General features: G+C 41.6%; 1 protein-coding gene across 22 annotated transcripts in view; it reads left to right on the top strand.

The window, feature by feature from the left end:
* Positions 1–5,626, top strand: part of DLG2 (discs large MAGUK scaffold protein 2) — a 1,981,735-nt gene extending 1,976,109 nt beyond the window's left edge. For all 22 annotated transcript variants that reach the window (XM_041730223.1, XM_041730222.1, XM_041730221.1 and 19 more), the window contains one exon: positions 888–5,626. In XM_041730223.1, coding sequence (XP_041586157.1) covers positions 888–994 — 107 coding nt within the window. In that variant the 3' untranslated portion in view covers positions 995–5,626. The remainder of the gene's footprint in view (positions 1–887) is intronic.
* Positions 5,627–24,891: the final 19,265 nt, after the last annotated feature.

The raw sequence follows: 24,891 nt of genomic DNA, 5'->3' as shown, positions 1-24,891 counted from the left end.
ATGCACATTTTGACCAGTGGTTCATACTCGGAAGTAAAATAGAGTAATCAATATATTCTCAGGGTTGTTTTTGAAAATCTAAACTATGTCTCAGTAGCAATTCATTGATTGTCTCTGATGTCCTATAGATAGTATTGACATGTTTTGGAGATCTATCTGTAAGCTAACTTAGTTCAAAGGAGATTATGAAATATACTTAAATCTGCTTCAGGTGACTTGGGTTTTAGGTAATTCACAGGTTAACAGTTTGTTTATATTTCCTCTTATTTATGTTTTATTATACGTAGCCCTCATAAGGCATTCTCAACATGAGCAGCCCTGTTAGGGCAAAAATATCAATTTATAAGATTGCTTGGAGAATGAGTGTGGTTTCCCATTAAGGGTTTCGGAGTTGGAGGGGTTAACTCAATTTGCCTCCACAACCTCATTATTTTCTTGGTGTCTAAAATGTCTAAATTTCTGCATCTACAAGGTTAATACAGTATACAGAATAAAAGGCCAGATTTCTTTGATAAGCAGGGAGATCTCCATCTGAAAATTGATCAGTGCCTAGTCCAGTATCTGGCCAACAGTAGGCACCCATAAAATTTCAGTATATAAATGATTCATTGTCCAGACCACAAACAGACATGGAGAAGGTAGAAAGACTGTGTGTAACTAATTTGTTATCTGATCTACGACATGCATTGAAAGCATACTTTTTTTCTTTTACTCACTGATGTGACCTTGCGTAAGTAAATTTCCCACTTTGTCTTACTAATGCAAGGTAATAGAAGTTTCCAGATGAGTTTGTCTGTCCCTGGTTTGAGCTTCTGCTGTGTGATTGATGACTGTTCGTCACCAACAAGGCATGATTCCTAACTCTAGCGTGTTGGCTTTTGTTCTAGCTATTGTCCAAGGAGACACCTTAGAAGATATATATAATCAATGCAAGCTTGTTATTGAAGAGCAATCTGGGCCTTTCATCTGGATTCCCTCAAAGGAAAAGTTATAAATTAGCTACTGCACCTCCGACAATGACAGAAGAGCATTTAGAAGAACAAAATATATATAATATACTACTTGGAGGCTTTTATGTTTTTGTTGCATTTATGTTTTTGCAGTCAATGTGAATTCTTATGAATGTACAACACAAACTGTGTGAAGCCATGAAGGAAACGGAGGGGCCACAGGGTGGGACAGAAAAGACATTGCAGTATGCAGGAAGGCTTTGGTTTGCTCAAAGTGCCAGGTATAGGGATGAACCTCTGACGGGCTTTCTGCCCAAGAGATGGGCAGCCTCCTCACCCCAGCAGATGTCCAGAGCTGATTTAGCTGCTGAGCTCTCTGTGTTTTTTGCTTTAAAGAAAAGTTGCCAGCACTTGAACTTCACCAACCTTCCCATTACCCACATCTGTAATTGGTACACTTCGAATTTTATAACTATGCACACTCTTTGATTTCTTAACGAACAAAAGAAAGAAGGAAGGAAAAAGGAAAGGAGTCCCTTTGGAGACGGCATAATAGCAGGGAAGGATAAGTGTGTAGTTTCTTTGACATCTACAAAGATGAGCATTTCATAAAATTCACAAGTGTATGGAGGACTGAACCTCACTGAAAGAGGGGATTCCACCTGAGGTTAGCTTTATGATTGTTTGTTGTCTATTTTGCCATTTATAAACTGAAAGAAGGCACTAAAGATGAGAATAATTTATACAATAAAAATATATTAAATGTATAGAAACGAATTTCTATAGGTTAAAAAAGTTTTGTGAAATATTTTGTAAAGACTAATTGAAAGACTAAATGAATGCACTATCAGCAGATGATCAAATTCAAGAACTGAAAGTTGCACTCTCCCTTTTGTTGCCAATGATACATTAAGAGCATCTGAGTTCCTCCCAAAGTCTGACCAAGACTTCTCCCTCACTTACCTCCCATGATCTCCCTTCCATATTAGTGACACACTCTCATGGAGCACATCCCTTAATGAGTTGCCCTCATGGGTATATTTGGAAGACATTTGGTTAATGCATCTCTAAACTGATGGCTTTCAGAGACAAACTCATGCAAATGATCTAAAGAGAAGTTTTTGCTTTTATCTTTTTAAACAACCTGGGCCTGCCATGCAAAGAGTTGAATAACTGTTCCTAGTTACTTACATGCAATTCTCAAAGGATCATTTAGTATGTTAGCCAACCATGAGTAATTAGGACTTTTTTTTTTTTTTTTTTTTTGTCTGTTTCACAAGTAACTGAGGGTTTTTGTAACAGCCAGAGATGGTATCGAGCCATGGAAAGATCTGTTCCAAGAAGCACTATTTCTTTGAGGAAGAGAGAAATACCTGGTTGGGGGGTGAGGGGTGCAGACTTTTGTTTCCGTGTACAGGGCAAAGAGAACCACAAGGAAAGACAATTAACAACTTTGAGCTCAACCAATTGAACTGCCTTTTTCGGGGGCTGCACCTGGACCAAGTTTATTTTTTAGCAATTATAATAATGATGATTTAAGAAAAAAAAACCTCCCGAAGCCTATATCCCACTTTAGAGCTGATGATGACATCAGTGTTGCTTGTGCCCACGGTGTTTAGAGAGAGACTTTTTGGTGATCTCAATAACCACTCAACTCTGGGTTCTATGCATGCCCAGACTAAGCCCCATCGCCTTATTTCTGGGGTACATCCAGACCTGGCAGGGATCCTGCCACACTGTGCAGCAAACCAGCATGCAGGCTGGGATGGGAGAACAAGAGATAGAGCCATCAGCAGTGATGGGGCTTCTTCACAGTAAGAACATCGGAGCTCAGAATGAGGGTCTCTTTCCAAAAACAAGTGTTGCTCATCTTACACTACCATTGTCTGCCTCGCTGCAGTCACTAAAACAAACACAAAAATGCAAAATTATGCACCTACCTATAGTCTTGAGGCTGCCTTTGCCAATGGAAGGGCTAGCAATGCATTTTCCCTCTGATGAAAGTTAAATTTTTGGAGACTTCCTTAGAGTGCTCAAAATGTTTAAAGATATGTCCGTGGCTGCAATTCGCCAGTTTCAGGTCAAGGCCTAGTTTCATCAATATTGCTGCCAGAAGTTTCTGCCACCAGAATGCCATTCCTGATCCCAGCTCTATTTTTAGGCCACCATAATAACTTCTTTGGTTTCTCAACTGAGCATGCAACCATTTATTTAAAGGACTGTCCTTAATGAGTAGATGTTTCCGCGGGTCGTGTGATGTGCTTTCCATTTAATATTAAGTATTGCTGTGGCTGAGTACAATCAAATTGAACCACCAACCCTTGGTTTTGTAGTAATATAATTATTTATTTTCCTAGTGTAGATGCTTCCAGATTAGAATTGGCATTTGCACTGATTTTTTTATGTAGATTTATATAAATATATATATACATATATATTTGCTTGAAGAATCACCAAGCAAATTGGTGAGAGGGTCTTTTCCTATAGAATTTACACCTCCATTTGTTGTGTTGTCTTGCGCTTCCCAATGTTGAGGTCTCGAAGGCTCCAAAGAACTGGTGTATTTTGCAGCAAATCTGATGATTGTATGGATATGGCAGGAAAGTTACCCAGATTACATCTGGTGCAAATGCACTTGGAGCCTGGGGCCAGACCGGTGCTAACACTGCAAACTTTGTCCGGAGCTCTCTCCAATCTGAAGGCTTGCTGGGGGCGCAATGTCACCTTCACATGCTGGGCCCTTTCGGAAAAGTGCCAGATCGTGTCACTGGTGCTATTTTTCATGCTCTGGTACAATGTGTAGCACCACGGGGGTCTCAGCTTTACCAAAATCGAAATCGCATTTGTCAGCGAATTGCAGGGGCATTTGTTTTTTGCTCTCCTCCCACGGGATCTGTTGGCCATTTCTTTGCCGGCCTCTTCCCCACCCCCACCCCCACTGCCCCAAGTTCATGGCTTGGCTCCACCTGCTCAGTGAGCCCATTTTTATGGAAGCCAAAGCCGAAGCCTAAGCCGCACTCAGGTGCCTGTGAGCTGTCTTAGATCCTACTGCCAGCCCTTCCAGACTCTGAGCCAGGGAAAAGCTCTCCACTCCTATGGCTCTCGCCTCTGGTTTTCCCTCATTCCTTTCCTCTGCTCTCCTCCTTCCATTTGTCTCATTCCTTCTCTCTTTGTGTGCACCTCTCCTTTTCTCCTACTGACCTGTCTTCCCCCAAGAACTGCCTTTCTAATGCAGTCTCTTGTTGCTCCCTCCCCTTCACTCTCCTATCTCTCTACCTCCTTTAGTCTCTCTTCCCCCTTCTCATTCCCCTTTCCCCCTGCTTTCCTGTCTTTTGTCTTCTTCTCCCACCTCTGAGTATCTTCTCACCCATACTCCGCTCCGTAATTTTTCTGTCCTATAAGGGCTCATGGCTGATTCGGACAGCAAGTCCATACACTGGACCGATGACACAATTCCTGTGGGTCACCGTTTCACTTGCACAGCCCAGAAAGCAAAGCTGAGCATGAGGTCCTGGACTGGAGCCAGCTCCAGCTCACCTCACCGAGCCAGCCTGCACCGCTGCCCTGGCAGCGAGGATGCATGCGCTCTGGGCCCTGCGGCACCTGGGTGCCTCTCTGCCTGAAGGCTGCTCCAAAGGGAGCCCACTCCCAGCACCACCCCGTGGCTCTGAGGACAGTTCCTCTCTATAAAGGCAGACTCTGGCCCCAAAATCATTCTGACAGCAAACCTCTTTCTTCTCATTGAAGCCATGCCATCGCCTTGGTTTGGAGAGAGACATTTTTTTCCCTCTCATAAGCTTTTTTTTCCTCCCATTTTCATGTGAAGCCCCCTCTGCTTTTCAGCTGGTGATTGCTCTGGTGAGATCGAATGGACTCGCTGGTGAAATAACATCTCTTTTTTTCCTGTCTTGGTCCTGCCTAAATTCCTACAAAAGTATTCAAGTCAAGGACTCAGGCTAGTTCCTAAGCTAATCGTGGTAATTTGTCACTCCTAGGGGGAGAAGGGGACATTTCTCTGAAAGCATGTGGAGTGACATACTGACAACTGATTTGCCAGAGATCTCCCTACAGAATTCTGTGGATATGCATTTTACTTCTGTGTATGTATGGTCTATGTGGTATGTATATCGTGTATATACATACTATACTGGGTATGAATGAATATGGATGGAAACCCACACACACACTCCAGTCTGTAAATATCCTTCCTCACTGAAAACTGTGCTTTGGAAATCATTTCTTGTACAGCTGTGCAGTTTCTTGTAGCAGCTGAGGACAAGCTAAGACAGGTGGATGATTTTGATAAAGATCACCTAAAAGAATACAGAATCTCCCTAGCAACTCATGAGGACAGACAACCCAATGGCAAGGTTGACTCCCAATGGGATGGCAAACTTTTCTTCTCTCCTTTTTGAATTTGTGTTTCCTAAGTGTGTCTTAAATTCTGAGTGCACCAGGCTGTACCCGTTAGATCCTTTCAATATGACAGTTTTGTGCTTCTCTCTGACAGGACGTTTCTCCATCGAGCTGTAGTGCAGGATGGGAGGGAGGGGGAAATACTCCTTGCCTGGGCTGGAGTTTACAGAGACACTGCACAGCTTACACTCCTGTTAAGTGTAAATATTCGACACTTCCATTCCATTTGTGTAAAAAATAAAGCACACACAATTATAAAATCAAGATGTATATTTCATACTCAGTGTGTCTGTGCATATTTATTGCGTTTCTAGTTGTCAGCGGTGGCCCCCTTGTAAAATGCTTGATAGAGTGTTTATAAACATGTCATGGTTTTATTATGAGATATAAATATTAAAACATTTTATACTTTATAGCAAATTATTTTCTCCCAAAGCATAATTTGTCTTGCTTCATGAAGTAAAGAATCATCCATTTCTATTTTTACCAAAGTGATCTGATTTCAGAGCCAAAGTATAGTTAGCAGAGGTTTGCTCTGAAAAACGCGGGCACTGCTAAGAGAAGCTAAAAGTGATATTTTTACATATTTTTAAATATTTGGTTGCTATCTGGCCTGCTTTTCATCAGGATCTGGCCAAGAGTGAACAATGTGTTACAAGACAGGTTTTTTAAAGACTCTCACTTCTATGTGGAAAAAAAATCCATTCCCCAATTTCAAAACTGTGAGATTCCAGAAGATACTAAGAATAGAAAAAAATTGTTTTTCTTATTTAATACTTACAATGCAAAGAAAGGCACAAATTGGAGAGAAGATGTCATTATTCATGTACCCTGGGCCACAAAATATACAAGCTCCAGAGATCTGAACATGCCAAAAATGTCAGGTTTAAGAACCTGAATCTGCCAGATAATATTCTCAATTCTTCTTGCTAGGTTAAGCATATGTCCTGTCATATTGACATTCAGACAGCACAGGTCTGACAGCTAGAGGACAAAAATTCCTCCTGTGGAAGGAGTGGAATTTGGCCCCTAAAGCAATTACTGGGGAGTATGTTTTGATCCACAATAAACTATCACATAATTGGGTCAGTCTTTTGGGAAACCAGACTTGATCACACCATCCATACCATCATGGGGCCCACAGGAGTTTCCACCAGGTGTCCTGTCCCTGTCCCTGGGGCTTGGCAGCAGTGAGCAGAGACAACAGTAGAAGACATTGACTGGGGGCACTGGGGTGACTCAGTTGGTTAAGCATCTGCCTTGGGTTTGGGTCATGATCCCAGGATCCTAGGATTGAGGCCCGTGTTGGGCTCCCTGCTCAGCAGGGAATCTGCTTCTCCCTCTGCCTCTCCTGCTCCCTTTGCTTGTGCTCTCTCACACTGTGTCAGATAAATAAATTTTTTTAAAAAAATAAAAGTAATAGATTCAAAAAAAAAAAAAAAACAGAAGAAGGCATTAACTGAGGCTGCAAGTCCAATGCAGGTGTCAACTTTCAACAACATTCCATTTTTAACATTTACACAGTCTCCCAGTCTTAGTATTAATGATAGCACTACACAAAAGCCAGATTCATTCCAATAATGGGTATGTTTATTCAGGGTGGAGGAAGCTAGAGGAGGTTTTGGCTTCTTGTTTCCCTATTTACCTTCTATGTAACTAACTACTTCAAAAACATGGAGTCCAGAAGTCTCAAAAACTAGAAGAAGTAGATTGCACACCTCTGAACCTCAGAGGGTCTTGCTACAAGCAAGCCTACAGTCTTTGTAGATCTTCTGAGACTAAAACATCTAGTGACAGACTGTAAAAGCCTGAATGGGGAACAAAGCTAAGGAACATCCATAGAGGGGACACCAGCTTTCCCAGCACCACCAGACCTAGTGTCCCTGAAGTTGTCAGGCCACGATGTCATCTATGGGTCAGGACTGCCAGGTCTCATAACCCCACTAGCTGCTCTCTGTGACTCACCGTTCCCTCTTGGACATCTCAAAAGGCATGACTGCTATCAGGACACTGATCCCCACCCCTTTCTAATGTTATGGCCTGTGTCAAGTCCATACTTTCTCCCCAGTTCCCCTCAGCACAGCTGGAGCAAAACTAGAACTCTCTGATTACTCTTTAAATGTAAAATCACCTTAGATGCAGATTCTGATATAGTAGGTGTGAGAAGGAGCCAAGAGCCTACATTTCTAACAAGCTCCCAGGTGACACTAATGCTGGAGTGGCCAAGCTATAAGTGTTTTTCAAACTGCTACTTATCACCACCAGTATGTCATAAGCCAGCACTTTTTTTAAGTTAAATAGAAATTAGAGTGTCTCACAGGTCGTAAGGATACATACTGTTTCAAAATAGCAGACTCAAAAATACAGAGAACAAACTAGTGGTTGCCAGAGGGGAGGGAGATGAGAGGAGATGCAAAAGAGATGAGGAGGATCAAGAAGCACAAACTTCCAGCTAGAAAACAAAGAAGCCACAGGGATGAAAAGTATAGCATAGGGAAGATAGTCAATAATATTGTAATAACTTTGTATGGTGACCAATAGCAACTACACTTACCATGGTGAGCATTTCATAATGTATATAATTGTCACGTCACTAATTGTACACCTGAAACTAAGATAATATTATATGTCAATTATATTTCAATTTTTAAAAATTAAAATAGCATATTAATATCAAAAAAAAGAAGAGGAGGAAAAAGATTCTGGTGGAGGCACGTAACAGCTCTCTGCAAATACCCACAAGGGTTTTCAAACTTGGAAGAGTGGAGGTTCTGAGGATGTAAATAACAGCACATCCTGATATCTAAGCCTTAGAGCTGGCTGAACAAATGGAGGCAATGTGCCTCCTGCAAATATAAATATTCAACAGCCAGACTAGGACCTCAAAATTACCTCCAGAAAGAATTAATAAGATAGATAATCCATTAGCCAGCCTTATTAAAAACAAAAGAGAAAAGACTCAATAAAATCACGAAGGAAAAAGGAGAGATCACCACCAATACCAAGGAAATACAAACTATTTTATCCTATTTTTTTAAGATTTCATTTATTTATTCATGAGAGACACAGAGAGAGAGAGAGAGAAGCAGAGACATAGGCAGAGGGAGAAGCAGGCTCCATGAAGGGAGCCTGACGTGGGACTCGATCCTCCGACTCCAGGATCACACCCTGGGCCCAAGGCAGGTGCTAAACAGCTGAGCCACCCAGGGATCCCCTAAACGATTTTAAAAACTTATTATGAGCAGCTGTACGCCAGTAAATTAGGCATTCTAGAAGAAACGAACGCATTTCTGGAAAACCACAGACTACCAAAACTGGAACAGGAAGAAATAGAAAACTTGAACAGGCTGATAGCCAGGGAGGAAATTGAAGCAGTCATCAAAACCTCCCAAGACACAAAAGTCCAGGGCCAGATGGCTTCCCAGGGGAATTCTATCAAACGTTTAAAGAAGAAACCATACCTATTCTACTAAAGCTGTTCAGAAAGACAGAAAGAGATGGAGTACTTCCAAACTCGTTCTATGAGGCCAGCATTACCTTAATTCCAAAAGCAGACAAAGACTCCACCAAAAAGGAGAATTATAGACCAATATCCCTTATGAACACAGAAGCAAAAATTCTCAACAAGATACTAGCCAATAGGATCCAATAGTACATTAAGAAAATTATTCACCATGACCAAGTGGGATTTATCCCTGGGATGCAAGGCTGGTTCAACACTCGTAAAGTAATCAATGTGATTGATCATATCAACAAGAGAAAAAACAAGAGCCACAGGATCCTCTCAATAGATGCTGAGAAAGCATTTGAAAAAATACAGCATCCATTCCTGATCAAAACTCTTCAGAGTGTAGGGATAGAGGGAACATTCCTCAGCATCTTAAAAGCCATGTATGAAAAGCCCACAGCAAATATCATTCTCAATGGGGAAGCACTGGGAGCCTTTCCCCTAAGATCAGGAACAAGACAGGGATGTCCACTCTCACCACTGCTATTCAACATAGTACTAGAAGTCCTCGCCTCAGCAATCAGGCAACAAAAAGAAATTAAAGGCATTCAAATTGGCAAAGAAGAAGTAAACTCTCCTTCTTCACAGATGACATGATACTGTACATAGAAAATCCAAAAGACTCCACCCCAAGATTGCTAGAACTCATACAGCAATTCGGCAATGTGGCAGGATACAAAAATCAATACCCAGAAATCAGTGGCCTTTCTATACACTAACAATGAGACTGAAGAAAGAGAAATTAAGGAGTCAATCCCATTTACAATTGCACCCAAAACTACAGAACACTTCTGAAAGAAATTGAGGAAGACACAAAGAGATGGAGAACTATTCCATGCTCATGGATTGGAAGAATTAATATTGTGAAAATGTCAATGCTACCCAGGGCAATTTATACATTTAATGCAATCCCTATCAAAATACCATGCACTTTCTTCAGAGAGTTGGAACAAAACATCTTAAGATTAGTGTGGAATCATAAAAGACCCTGAATACCCAGGGGAATATTAAAAAAGAAAACCAGAGCTGGGGGCATCACAATGCCAGATTTCAGGCTGTACTACAAAGCTGTGGTCATCAAGACAGTGTGGTACTGGCACAAAAATAGACACATAGATCAATGGAACAGAATTGGACATCCACATGCAGAAGAATGAAACTGGACCGCTCTCTTTCACCATACACAAAGATAAACTCAAAATGGATGAAATATCTAAATGTGAGACAAGAATCCATCAAAATCCTAGAGGACAACACAGGCAACACCCTTTTTGAACTTGGCCACAGCAGCTCCTTGCAAGATACATCCATGAAGGCAAGGGAAACAAAAGCAAAAATAAATTATTGGGACTTCATCAAGATAAAAAGCTTCTGCACAGCAAAAGAAACAGTCAACAAAACTAAAAGACACCCTACAGAATGGGAGAAGATATTTGCAAATGACCTATCAGATAAAGGGCTAGTATCCACGATCTATAGAGAACGTATTAAGCTCAACAGCAAGGAAACAAACAAACCAATAATGAAATGGGCAAGAGACATGAAGAGAAATCTCACAGAGGAAGACATGGACATGGCCAACATGCACATGAGAAAATGCTCCGCATCACTTGCCATCGGGGAAATACAAATCAAAACTACAATGAGATACCACCTCACACCAGTGAGAATGGGGAAAATTAACAAGGCAGGAAACCACAAATGTTGGAGAGGATGGGGAGAAAGGGGAACCCTCTTGCACTGTTGGTGGGAATGTGAACTGGTGCAGCCACTCTGGAAAACTGTGTGGAGGTTCCTCAAAGAGTTAAAAATAGATCTGCCCTATGACCCAGCAATTGCACTGCTGGGGATTTACCCCAAAGATACAGATGCAGTGAAACACGGGGACACCTGCACCCCGATGTTTATAGCAGCAATGTCCACAATAGCCAAACTGTGGAAGGAGCCTCGGTGTCCATCGAAAGATGAATGGATAAAGAAGATGTGGTTTATGTATACAATGGAATATTACTCAGCCATTAGAAACGACAAATACCCACCATTTGTTTCGACCTGGATGGAACTAGAGGGTATAATACTGAGTGAAATAAGTCAATCGGAGAAGGACAAACATTATATAGTCTCATTCATTTGGGGAATATAAAAATTAGTGAAAGGGAATAAAGGGGAAAGGAGAGAAAATGAGTGGGAAATATCAGTGACGGGGACAGAACGAGAGAGATTCCTAACTGGGAAACAAACAAAGGGTAGTAGAAAGGGAGGTGGGCGGGGGATTGGGGTGACTGGGTGTCGGGCACTGAGGGGGGCACTTAACAGGATGAGCACTGGGTGTTATGCTATATGTTGGCAAATTGAACTCCAATAAAAGGATATTTTAAAAAGTACCTTCAACTCTGAGTCACTTCAGTTTTAAAGATATTTCCACTTTCACTTCATTCATTCTCCTATTGATGGGAGTTGCACAGAGCAGAATAGTAGACAGAATCCTGACCCTTGCATTATGCATAGTAAATTATTAATAAATATGTGTTGAATACTGCAAAAAAAAAAATATGGGGCAGTCGGTGGCTCAGCGGTTTAGCACCATCTTCGGCCCAGGTCGTGGCCCTAGAGACCCGGGATCGAGTCCCACGTCGGGCTCCCTGCATGGAGCCTGCTTCTCCCTCTGCCTGTGTCTGTACCTTTCTCTCTGTGTGTGTCTCTCATGAAGAAATAAATGAAATTTAAAAAAATATATATGGCTTCATGTTGTTTGTGGCAGGTGTAAAAATGTATTTCTCACTGTAGCTCAGAGTCACAGTTTGAGAAACAGTGCCCTGACCTGTATTCAGCCAATTCTCAGGAACTTTCTCTCCTGAAGACAGCGTGCCACTGCTGAGAACAGCAAAATAATATTTAACTAAGTCTGGCTTCAAACCCATAGTCCTTTTCCTTAACAAGTGGTGGTTTAATGTTGACTATTTAAAGTTCTTCAGAGTATAAAGTTATAGGAATGTATGTCCTGTTTTAAATTTGGGTCAATAAACATTAAAATTTGGAGTATTTAAGCCAACATTTCATGCAAAGAAAGGCTAGCAGTTATTTACTTTTAAAGACCCTACAGGGAAAATATTTGCAAAGGAGCTGGCATTTTGTATTATTTATCTAGTTGTCATTCCTGATACTTTTGGCCAACAAACAATAAGTACCTGGTTGGAACCAGATTCTATTTAGATGCTGGAATAAAAACACAAATGTGTAGGGCATAGCCTGTCTTCCAAAGGAATGTAAACCAAGAAGCTGAGACATTTAAAAAAAAAAAAAAAAAAAAAAAGCTAATTGGAACAGAGAAGCTTTAAAACACACCAGTGAGTGCATCAAGAGTGACCTTGACATCTAGAAGTCAGACATACACCTGCTCAGGATTTGCCCAATTTCTCACACCCTGGGAAGAATCTGTATAGCAAAATTGAGTCTCTTCTGACATTGCTGAATCTGTTAACCCCCATATCTCAACCTGCAGTGTAAGCCCCACACATGTTTCTTTAATTGCAATGCAAGTGCCTGACTTTACAGTTTTTAGATTGCCAGGGCAGCCACTTCACAGACAGCTGTCTCCAATAAACACATGACCAGCTACAAGACTAGATAAAGAGCCAGGCCCGACCCCTCAATTTCCTTTGTTTGAGAGCTCGCCCCTTGTCTTAGATAGCTGACCTTTCCATGAACTGTGTTTCCCTTCTGGAGCTTTAATTTCTGCTCTTATGTTTTAAATATATCAGTAAAGAGTGAGCTTGCAGAACTCTAGGCACCCCACCCCTACTACCTCCCTTCTCACAATCTTCCTGTGCACCACCCCCCTCCACTTGCGTGTTGCACCCTCCAGGTTAGGTGAGTATTAAATCTTGTCCCTTTCGGGATCCCTGGGTGGCACAGCGGTTTGGTGCCTGCCTTGGGCTCAGGGCGCAATCCTGGAGACCCGGGATCGAATCCCATGTCGGGCTCCCGGTGCATGGAACCTGCTTCTCCCTCTGCCTGTGTCTCTGCCTCTCTCTTTCTCTCTGTGTGACTATCATAAATAAATTAATTAATTAAATCTTAAAAAAAAAACTTGTCCTTTCAAAGTTTCCTGATGGTTATTGTTGAAGGTATCTTGCAATCATAATAAGAACCACAAGGACCATCCTGACATTGGTTTAGAAAAGGCAATGTCCGTGGAGGTTCTCTGTGGGCCAGGTGAGGAGCTTGTTGGAAATACAGAATTTTAGGTGCTATCCTAGACCTATTGAATGAGAATCTGCATTTTGACGAGATTCCCCAGTGGTTCCATGCAGGTTAAAGTGTAAGAGGTACTAGTCTACAAAACTGAATCAACTGTGAAGAAAAGAACATTGGGAGAAAAAAAATTCATTATAATCAAGGAAGTGAGTTACTAACTACAATGGTAAAAACAAAAACTCAAATAGCAGAAAAGGAGAATCGAGCTATCTCTTGGAATAAGCAAATATCTTGGTGGCATCCTCCTTAACCATAGGAAACCAGCTAGTCTCTTACTACTCCAGTGTGGAGGGGGGCGAGGGGATTGCAAAAGTCATACATACAAAATACTTGATCCATGTTTAAATGCAGAACTGATTATCTCCACTGAACCAACTGAAGAGGCAATCCTTGGCATGAGCCTCTCAGGAGAGCAAAGTGACAATCCAACATGGCAGGTAAAAACACTGACTTGTGAGCAACAGACCCAGGTTCAAATTCTGACTTCATTCTTTACTGGCTGTGTGACCTTTGACAAGGGCCTTCAAATGCTTTCACTGAAACCTGATGATAATAGCATCTGCTGTGAGGAGAAAATTAAGTGCCTGGAGATCACCTGGCATGGCTCATTATTGTGTTAATTCACTGATCCTCAGGCATTGTGAAAGAGACCAGGCCACTTGCCATTTTAGAGGTAAATAATTAGGACTTAGGGAAGGGGGGAGTGTCCCCCAGATTCGCATGCTGGCAGCAGTGCTGGGTCTCAAGTTCAGGCTTCAGGTTCCCTAGTTCGGTGTCCATCATGGCTACTCCAGACAGGTTCTGTGACTGTTAATTAAGGATCTGATTTGGAGCAGTGATTACCAGGAAAGGGCCAGAAGGCCAGCCCAATGGACAAGCATCTGGCATCTGCCTCCTAACTGGGTAAACCTTCTCCATGTCAGGAATGAGTCACTTTGTCAAAAGGCAAAGATGTTATCAGAAAAGGACCTCTCAGCAAGGATGAATGGGGGAATTAGCTTATCAAAGGATTTGACCAGGACTGAGGGACAAAAAGTAAGAAAAGGAAGGCTTCTAAGAGTGGATGAATTAGGGGTGCCTGGGTGGCTCAGTCAGTTAAGTGTCTACCTTCGGCTCAGGTCATGATCCCAGGATTCTGGGATCAAGCCCCACATGGGGCTCCCTGCTCAGCTGGGAGCCTGCTTTTCCCTCTACCCTCCTCATGCTTATGTTGTCTCTCTCTCTCTCTTGTTCAAGTAAGTAAATAAATCCTTTTAAAAAGCAGTGGATGAACTACTTTTTTTTAATGAACTATTCTTTTTTTTTTTTTTAATTTAAACCCAGATATTTATTTATTTATTTATTTATTTATTTATTTATTTATTTAATGATAGTCACACAGAGAGAGAGGCAGAAACACAGGCAGAGGGAGAAACAGGCTCCATGGACCGGGAGCCCGACGTGGGATTCGATCCCGGGTTTCCAGGATCGCGCCCTGGGCCAAAGGCAGGCGCCAAACTGCTGCATCACCCAGGGATCCCTAATGAACTATTCTTAATGTGAAGCTGCATTGTATCTGACCCTATACGATGAGGATGAGTAGGAGTGGGGAGTAGAGGGAAGAGGGGGAGGGAAGAGAAAGAAGCTGTCAAGACCCCGCCCCCCATGCTAGGCACAGAACCTCAGATATATTACTTCTTTTCATCGTTGCCACAACTTTGTGACAAAGGCATTATCACCCCCATACAGTAAATAAACAGGCTTGAAGAATTAAAGCAACATACTCAGTTGTGACCTGAGAGAAAAATCTGATCCCTGTTTTTCCGACCAGGCCACATGTTGCAATGCCAGTCACTTTTAAATAAACTCTCTACTTTAGAAGAGTTTTAGGGGCACCTTGTGGCTCAGTCAGTTGGGCATCTGACTCTTGATTTCAGCTCAGGTCATGACCTCAGGGTCATGGGATGGAGCCGTGCTTCAGGCTCCATACTCTGTGGGGAATCTGCTTGAGATTCTCTCCCTCTGCCCTCACCCTCTCTCTCTCTCTCTCTCTCTCTCTCTCAAATCTTTAAAACAAAAAAAGAAGAGTTTTAATTTATAGGAAAAGTACAAAAATAGTGCAGAGGGTTCCCATATATCCACCAACCAGTTTCTTCTAGTTGCTAACTAGTCCTGATTAATTGAAGCAATGTTTGTAATATATTATTAACTAAATCCATACTTTATTCAGATTTCCTTAGTTTTTACATTTCTCCTCCTGAATTCCGATCAGGATGCTGTATTACATTTAGTCATCATGTCCCCTTAGTCCTCTAGGTTGTGACAGTTTTTCTTAGACTCCCCTTGTTTTTGATGACCTGGACAGTGTAGAGGAGTACTGGCCAGGGATTTTATAAAATGTCCCTCACTTGGGATCTGTTTTCTCTCACTTGGAAGATGTTTTCTCATGATTAGACTGGGGTTATGTGTTTGGGAAAGGAAAACCACAGAGCTCAGGTGCCATTCTCATCACATCATATCAAGGGTACATGACTTAATCATGGTTATATTAACCCAGCTCAGGTACTGTTTTTCAAGCTTTTCTCAATAAAGTTACCTTTATCCCCCTGTTCATTCTATATTCTCTGGAAGGAAGTCACTGCACAGTCCATCCTTAAATAGTAGGGTATTATGCTTCAAGTCCTTGAGGACAAAGTAGCATGGGAGATTTGTCTCTTCTTTTCCATTTATTTATTCAATAATTTGTTTGTATCAACAGGGATTTATGAATATTTTATAATTTGGGGTATAGTTCAATAATTATTTTGTTACTCCAATTGTTTCAGCTTTGGCCATTGAGAGTTCGCTCTTTCATTTGGCTCCTGTGATCCTTTGACATATCTCCATTACTTTGGGTTTTATTTTTAATTTTGAACTCTTCCTTACTTTCTGGCTCTATAAGAGGCTCAGGCTCATTCTGTATATTTGTTGCCTGAATCCTAAAATGAGCCGTTTTTCCAAGGCACCCTGGTTCCTTTTATTGGAGAATAATATTAGAAACTGAGATTTTGCTGCTAAATGTGCTCACAGCTACTAGGGTGTCATTTCTCAGGCTGGCAGAGCAAGGGAATAAATGTGTGTATATTGTGTGTATATTGTACATATACACATACCTACAATATTTCTAAATGTAACCATCTGTATCTATATTAAGCTAAGCATGAGTTCATACTGATGTCTCCATTCTTACCCATTACCACATGGATTGTTCCAACCTTCTCCCCTTGCTTGTCTATAAACTCCCACTCCAACAGTGAGAAGCCTAATGCTAGGCATTTTTCATCTCTTTATTCATTCTGACTAGCTGATCCAGGGGGGGACCCTATACTCAGGAAAGTCCTGAAGAACCTTCTAATCTCTCACATTGTGAGGGTTTTTTGGTTGGTTGTTTATTGTTGTTTTGTTTGTCCCTTGATTATCTCAGGCTCCTGCTACTTCTTTCCAAACTGCATGATAGGACTTCTCACATCCAAAGCATGGAAAAATAGAGAGTAACTAATTTGAAGGGCAACAAATCCTACTTCATATGAGAGAGATCATTTTCAGGCAGAAATCTGAGGGTTCAAATTCTTTATTACTTTTTAATCATTTCATTCTGAACCTTCAACCTGCCTGGTATCCTAATCATGTTTAGGTGAGCTTCGTCAAATACAGTGATTTAACCAATGATCTAGAATTGTCACATCTCTTGCCCCTACTTCCCACAGTCTTGGCAGATGGCACCTGGGTACCAGGGTGTTTGCATTCACTTGATGGCATCATGAGGAGGGGTTAGCTTCTGCTCACCAAATCTGATCTGATCCTCCTGCTCTCACTCTGCCAAGGTGATGGTCCCATCTGTCTCTCTTTATACTCTGGCTCAACTCCCTTTTGGAGAATTCTTAGAAAGGCCTTAGCAAAAAAGGAAAGATGAAATTATCTACAAGCAAATTGTGAATCGTGTATCATGCTGCTTATATAAGTTGAGGTTTTTTAGTCAAAGGTATGAGAGGAAATATTTGGAAAATATTAATGTAGATTTACGTCCACAAAACCTGATCTTCTCCTTAGCCAAACAATTCAGCTTTCTTGGCAGAAGGTGGGGAGTAGTGTTGACAGAAGGGAAATTGGATTCTTAGAGAAAGATATAAAGAAAGAATAGTAATTAGTTACTGACATTTTAAAACAAGGCAAAATGGGTTTGAAAGTCAACATTTCTTTTGTTCTCATTTTACATACCAGCCTGATATAGAATCTTTCCCATGGGTAAATAAGACGGCCTTAAAACCAGGGGCAGAGGGGCACCTCAGTGGCTCAGTTAAGCCTCTTACCCTTTGGCTCAGGTCGTGACCTCAGGGTTGTGAGATCAAGCCTGCATCAGGCTCTGCACTGACCATGGAGCCTGCTGAAGATTCTCTCCCCCTCTTTCTGTGCCCCGCCCCTGACTTGTTCTCTCCCAATCTCTCTTTCTCTCTCTCTCTCTCAATAAAAAGTCTAATCTGTTTCACAGAGGAATAATGTATTTTTAAAAACTAGAGGCAGAAAGGAAAGTATATAAAATAGAAGTAAAAGAGAAGCCCACCCCTTATAATCCAGGGCTGGAAACAGAGAAAAGAAACAGAAGTGAAGGGGTGGACAGTCAGACTGAACCCTGTTCTTCTCCCTGGGCTGAAACCCTGGCAATGTGAAGAGAACAATTAAGACAGAGGGATCCTGGCCCATTCCCTATTTGGAATCCTGGAGGGAAGTCATTTGGTGTACCAGAAACCCCAATATATCCATAAGAACTTGGATTGGCCACATCAAAGTAAAGCTCAAGGTACAGCATAGTCAGAAAGGGTCAACTAAAATTCAATAATCCTAGGCTGCCCTCTTTCAATGAGATCTACTAGAAGCCAGGAGCTCCCAGTGGGTCCTGAGAAGAGAAAGAAGAGGTAACTGAGTCTGAGAGCCAGCTTTCCAATCCTAAGGTCTACGGTGAGGGGTGACTTAGCAAAAGAAGGATAGGCCTACCCCACACCCCATCCCACCCCACCCAGAAGCCAACAGAGGATATGCAGAGGCTCAGTGGAGGTTTTAGAGGTAAGATTGGCAGCCAAGAAGTACTGCAGCCTCTGCCAAGCCTAGAGAGACCAGATTGCAAGTAACATCAGCTTTGACTTCAGACACAAGTTCCAGTGGGGCAGGCATCCTTGTAGTAGATAAGGAACATTGTCATAGAAACAATAGACACTATCATGGAAACCAGAGAGGTCAGAAGATATCACATAAACACAAAGAACCCTTTCCTTCCTCCAGCTAAGAGGACACAGCCACGACCCTCTCCCATTCACCTCTGACCCATAAACTCCAACCAACTTAAGTGTTCTGAAGTCAGCTGGGCAGCTCACAGAAGTGAAGCAGCAGGAGCCCAGGACGGGAGTGGGGAGCCAACTCCTGCTGGTGGGAATTGAAGAGGGGCAGACCCTCAAGGAATGAATGAGGGAATACTGCTCTTAGACCCAGAAGGAAGGAAAGCTAAAGGCAACAAACACAGCAGGTGTTCACAGCTTTCCTCTAAGGAAATGGGAGGCCTAGTCCAGAAACCAATCATTGATTCATTCATTCAACAAATATTTACTGAGCTGAGTGGAGAGGAATAGGACTGCAAAATTGAATCGGTCATGATCCCTGACCTCAAAAGCTTACAATTCAGTGGGAAAGGCCAGTGGGCAAAGCTGAGGCACCTGCCTGGAGAGCAGAGCTTCATCCTGGGAGCAGAACAGCAGCTGCTGTGGGAATGAGGAAGGAACAATGAATTCTCATTGGAGACATCAAGAAAGCTGTGCCCTGGAAGTATACTAGTGGATGGGAACGGTAGGGAGGATACCAGAAGAGGGGTAAGCATAAAGAGAAGCATTAGAGGTGGGAAAGAGTACACTTTTAGGGAAATGCCAGGAGCCAGGCTTTGCTGCTACACAGAATGCTTGATGAAATGTTGAAGTTGGAAAAAAGGCCAGAAAGAGAACGTCTGATGGGCAAGGTGAGTGTAGCTTTCATGCTGAGGGTGATGGGGGAGCTACTTTGTCTATTTAAGATCAGATTTGTATTTTTGGATATTCACTCTGGCGGCAGTGTGGGGGATGAGTTTGGGAAGGAAGAGATGGAAGCCACTAGTCCTTGGAGAAAAAGACAAAGGACAAAAAGGGCGATGGAATGTCAGAGCTGTTAGAGGACCTTTCCTCAGAAAAGGCCGTTGGCAAGTGTGTCAAAGGGCAGCTCATCTATATTTTCATGGGCTGTAGTACTGTCACTACACCCTGGCTCTTCCTCACCAGTCTGTCCTCCTCTTGCTGGCTCACACCAATATGCAGACACACTGGTATCCCTCATCTCTGAAAATATTCTCTTTTTTTCAATTAAAATTTTTATTTTTATTCCGGTTTAGTCAACATACAGTGCTATACTAGTTTCTAATGTACAATATAGTAATTCCATTCAATAACTATAGAATTGTATAATATAGTGATTCAACAATTCTAAAAATGTTCATGATGCCATAGTCTACTGTCCAGTCTTTCTATTCCACTTCTTTAACAGGGTCTTCTGTCCTCAGGTATTTATCATGGTTTTGATATGGCCACTGTATTTCCCTTCATCTCCACTGTCATCTAAGAGAAGACAGGGGAGAGAGGGTCAGTCCTTTTGCAAGAGCATTTATGTACATAGTCCACTGCCTGCCACTTGTTAGGTACACAGAAACTAAATGTTTGTGGAGTTAATGGTTGGAACAAAAAGGTAAATATACAACATCACATTTAATTTCTCCCAAAACCTTGTGATTTAGGTACTTTTATCTTCATTTTAGAGACGAACGAACTCAGGATCAGAGAATTTAGGCAACTGTGTAAGGAGAGAAGCAAGAATTCACAGCCATATCGGGCAGTTTCCACAGTCTGTTTTCAGCTTCCACACCTCTCCAAGGCATCAGTTACTCCAGTGGGTCATTTTTGTGCTTTATAGTTGACCAGACAGTCAAGAAAACAACTTTTGCTTAATATGAGGCAAAGAATTGAAAAGTCATCCCAGAATTCATTATCTTCCCACAGCTAATTGGAACTCATTAAAAAACCTGATTCTGAAGGCAGGGAGAAATCATTTTAATTAGCAATGAGACAGACTTTTCCTCACCAACAAGCCTAGAATCTCAATTTGTGCTGAAGGAAGTTCTAATTAGCAAGAAAAGTGGCTGTTTCCAACGAAGGAGAGAGAAAATACTGAAGCTGGTCAGGGTCTTTCAACAACTTCCTAGAGGCATTCTACATTGCTCCAAGATAGCGATCGGTGGTAGCCAGTTTAACCATAAATATCTCCTGTTACACAGTTACATTTTTGTCCACTTCTTTCATATTGATCTGTGTAAGAAGTTCAAGAAGGGCAAAGTAAGGCTAGAAAACAGTATATGTCTTCCTTTACTTCCTCTCACACTTGCTACCAATTTTACATCCTCCTCGCCACTTCAATTAACATGTTAACTCTAAGAAGTCTTAACAGGAAGAAACCTTCCTAAAGTTTGTTTAATCCAGATTTTCCAAACTTACTTGACCATGGCACTCTTTGCTCAGTGTGTGTGGTAGCTGGTCTCCAAAGTTGTCTGCCAACAGTTCCTCCATTCCTATATGCACATGCCGCCCCCCTCTCCCCACCCACCCCCAACAGATAGTCTATCTCCCATCCCCCTGAATGTAAGCTGGCCTTGTGATTTACTTTGTTGAATGGAATGTGACCAGAGTGATGCTGTTTCAATTCTGGGGCTAGCCGGTAAGAAGCCTGACAGATTCTGCTCCGTGGAAACTAGTTACCCTGAAAGAAGTCCAACTGCACGACTGGAGAGAGAAGTTCTGCTAGGGGTCCATTTGGGAAATGACTTTCCCAGCATGACCTACCTACTTAAGCCAGATCCAACTCTCCTGATTCCTGTGCAGTGCTCTGTCCACACATGCTACTATTGATCTGCCTGTTGAAGAACTTATTGTTGATCTCACGATTGGGATTTTAAGTCATTAGAGACTTGGGATTTTAAGTCATTAGAGACTCTTAGAAACTTGAATCTAGATCATCTGGACTCATAATTGCAGTTTTATTTATTTATTTATTTTATTATTTTCTAACTTTTCCCACTAAGAAGTCTCCCCTTATTCTTATGGTTTATGTAGAAGCCACCTCCTCCTCATGATAACATTTAAATAATAGTAAAGAACTCACCTTCTATATTAATCACTCAGAATTCAAGTCTCGACCCCACTTTTTGGTTTAGACAACTTACCGGCTTATAAAACTTCATTCAGGTCTCTGAGCCTCAGCTTCTTCATTGGTAAAATAAGAATATAGAAATGCCTGCCTATTATTTAATTATTAGTACTTTTTATCTTGTTCCTCTACTATTATTTTGCCACTAATGATTTTTTTCATTTTTTGTTAACCAAACTACCGATCAGGACTTCTGATCATTATAAGGTAATCAGTGTTACCATTGTGCACTAAAACCATTTTTGCTAAAAGACAGGAAGATTGATGTCTTAGTTCTCCTGAATGGACATCAGCAGGCAAACTGTTAATGCTTGCTGAGTTTAGGGAGATACTAGAAAGGACTTGGTCTATCATTATCTAACCCCTAAGGAGTCTTTGACCCTGAGAATATCCTTTCCAGCTTTGATGTTCTAAAATTTTACAGACCTGCTCCTTCTCCCCAAAATTCCCTCCCAAAGGGCCACAACTTCCCAGAGCCTCTCATCCCTCTGTGGGCTGCACAGGACTCTCCCCAGTGAGGTAACCCCAGTGTTCGTGGACCGTGGAAGGGCAGCCTGCAGGTCAGTGGCTCAGTTTCCAGGAATAAATGCATGTAACCAGTCTGCCATTTGGATCCAATGCTCTTTGTACCAGAAGTGATCTTTAAGGATAAGGAAGTACTTTCCAAGTAAAGGGGGTTTGGAGGACAGTATCTCAAGGGTATGGGGGTAAGTAAAAATCTCTTGATTGTGAAGTGTCCAATCAGAGAGCAGGTTCGAGAAAATCCATTAACAGCCACAATCTTTTAAAATAACCTTTATAATGAAAATTGCCCCATCAATATCCCAATACCTACATTTTTTCAGGAAGTAATAAGATTTTTATTTTTCTTCCTCTGGGACTCAAATGCCAGAGTGCCGTACTCTCTAACATTTCTGGTTTGGAATTTGTTTTCAGGGTCTTCTGCCTTCCTTGTTTGAGAGATGTTTTTCTGACTAAACTTGATAGTCTTTTTTTCTGCAGTTTCAAAATAACCTGCTAACTTCCATAAGCTTGATTATTAACTATCTATTACTATCACTCTAAGCTCCATAAATAGTTTCAACCACTATGCTTCAATTTCTATGAAAACTCCCACCTCCTTGCTTTTGCCCCTACTGCACCCTCCAGCATTTGGGTTCTTTTCTACCCCTCCACAATCTCTGTTTGTACAAGTACCACATATCCTTTTTTTTTCCCCCATATCAACTCTGAATACTCTTAAACCACTTTAAAGCATTCTGCTTTGTATTGCTATCCTGGTGAAAACCACCAACTTTGGATTAGCCTGGGTTTCTATTTCAGGCCCAGAATTGTTTTTTAAGTAGATCCCATGCCCAGCATGGAGCCTGACATGGGACTCAAACTCAGGTCAGTGAGATCAAGACCAAGAGTCATATGCTCAACCAACTAAGCCACCCAGGTGCCCTCAGTTCCAGAATTTTTTACATGTGTAAACATAGGCAAGTTACTTTATCTCTCTAAAACTCAGCTTCCTTGGGGCACTTGAGTGGCTCAATGGTTGAACGTCTGCCTTCAGCTCAGGGCATGGTCCCGGGGTCTAGGATCAAGTCACACATCAGGCTCCCTGGAGGGAGCCTGCTTCTTCCTCTGCCTGTGTCTCTGCCTCTCTCTGTGTCTCTCATAAATAAATGAAATCTTTAAAAATAAATAAATAAATCTCAGCTTCCTCACAACCATGTTGTATAAACAAGAAAGTGATCAGAAGTGAATTAGGGTCCCAACAGCAACCACACCATACAAGCATATTAAGATAATTCTGGGAGGGGCGCCTGAATGGCACAGTAGGTTGAGCATCTGACTCTAGGTCTCAGCTCAGGGTCATGTTCTCATGACTGGAGTTAGGCTCTATGTTCAGCCTGCAGTCTGCTTAGGACTCTTCCCCCTCCTCCTATGTCCCTCCCCCCTGCTCTTGCTCTCTCCTTCCCTCTCTTTCTCTCTAAAATAAATAAATAAACCTAAAAAAAATAATAATTCTGGGAAAGGAGGGCAGAGCAGGAAGTAGTATGTTGCTGCCAGCTCATAAGCTGTAAAAGTTACATTTTCAGGAACTTTTTGCCAGCCAGTTGTTACATGGCCATTAACAAAATCACATAAATTTAAATAAATTATATTTAGAACAAAGGTAATAAATACTGAAAATCTATACTTCCTAATTATCTTATTACATTCTATCATAAATGCTCTTGCAGATATTTAACATCTATTATATCTTTGTGGTAGGAATATTATATAATATTCCTTATATAATATAATTATATATATATATATATATTTTTTAAAGATTTTATTTATTCATGAGAGACACAGAGAGGAGAGGCAGAGACACAGGCAGAGGGAGAAGCAGGCTCCACACAGGGAGCTCGATGTGGGACTCCATCCCAGGACTCCAGGATCATGCCCCGGGCCTAAGGCAGGCGCGAGCACCCAGTGATCCCAATATATATAATATATATTAAACATATATAATGTTAGCTACAGTGAATCTTTTCCCAGCTTCATGCACAATGACATCCCATTAGTACTCTGAAATCAGCCATGGTGGGAATATTTACACCCTGGAAATTGGCAAATGCTATAAATCAGGGCTTTCTCCCCCTACTTCCTCTGCCCCAGAAACCTGGTTGTTAAAATAATTTCCAGCAGGAGCATGTATAGGGAACTCAAGAGGAATCTTACAGTAGCCAATGGCTGTTATCACCACTCTAGGTCCAAAAAGACAATGAGAAAAAGCAGTTATCCAGATTCTGGAAAGAGAAAGTTATGAAGTACATTTCAAAGGTACTACAACCTCTTTCTTTGGTCAGGGACTACCACCAACCCAAAGTGATGTTGGAAGAGGAGGGCCAGTGGTGTCAATCCCTGACCTCACTCTCTTCCTCCCTTCCCCTGCTTCAGTCTCCCACCTCCTTCCAATGAGGGCCACTCAGATCTCAGATGGCAAAGGAGCCCAGACAGATTAGTATCCTGGAACAGAGAGTAGGATAGAGGAGAGACTAGATCAAATAGAACAACAAATGGGAAATATCCTATCTGGTAAAACAATGCTGTATCTGGTACATAACAGGGGCTCAGTTAATATTCTCAATTATTGTTAATTCAACTTGACAAAACTTTAAGTGTTCTGCTGAATATCCTTCTCACAAGGAGTCCAGCGTTCAGTGAAGAGCCATGTAAATAAATTGCACATTAGTGTGCAATGTACTATCATTAATGGAGGAAGACAGTCTGTCTCTTCCACTAGATGACAAACCCCACAGAGCAGAACTGTGATCAACAACCAATAAATATCTGTTAAAGGGATGTATCCTCATTTCTCTTAAGTGCCCAGTACTGTTTATTATAGAATTTTTAAAAGGAAGAAGGTAGGAAGGGAGCTAATAATTTCCCAGTGCCTCTCTGTACTTTCCATAGATTATTTCATCAGCAAAATAA

Source organism: Vulpes lagopus, chromosome 15 (genome assembly GCF_018345385.1).
Source record: "Vulpes lagopus strain Blue_001 chromosome 15, ASM1834538v1, whole genome shotgun sequence".
Classification (NCBI taxonomy): Eukaryota; Metazoa; Chordata; class Mammalia; order Carnivora; family Canidae; genus Vulpes; species Vulpes lagopus.
Note: the sequence above shows the minus strand (reverse complement) of the source record. Positions and strands in the feature narration are given on the sequence as shown.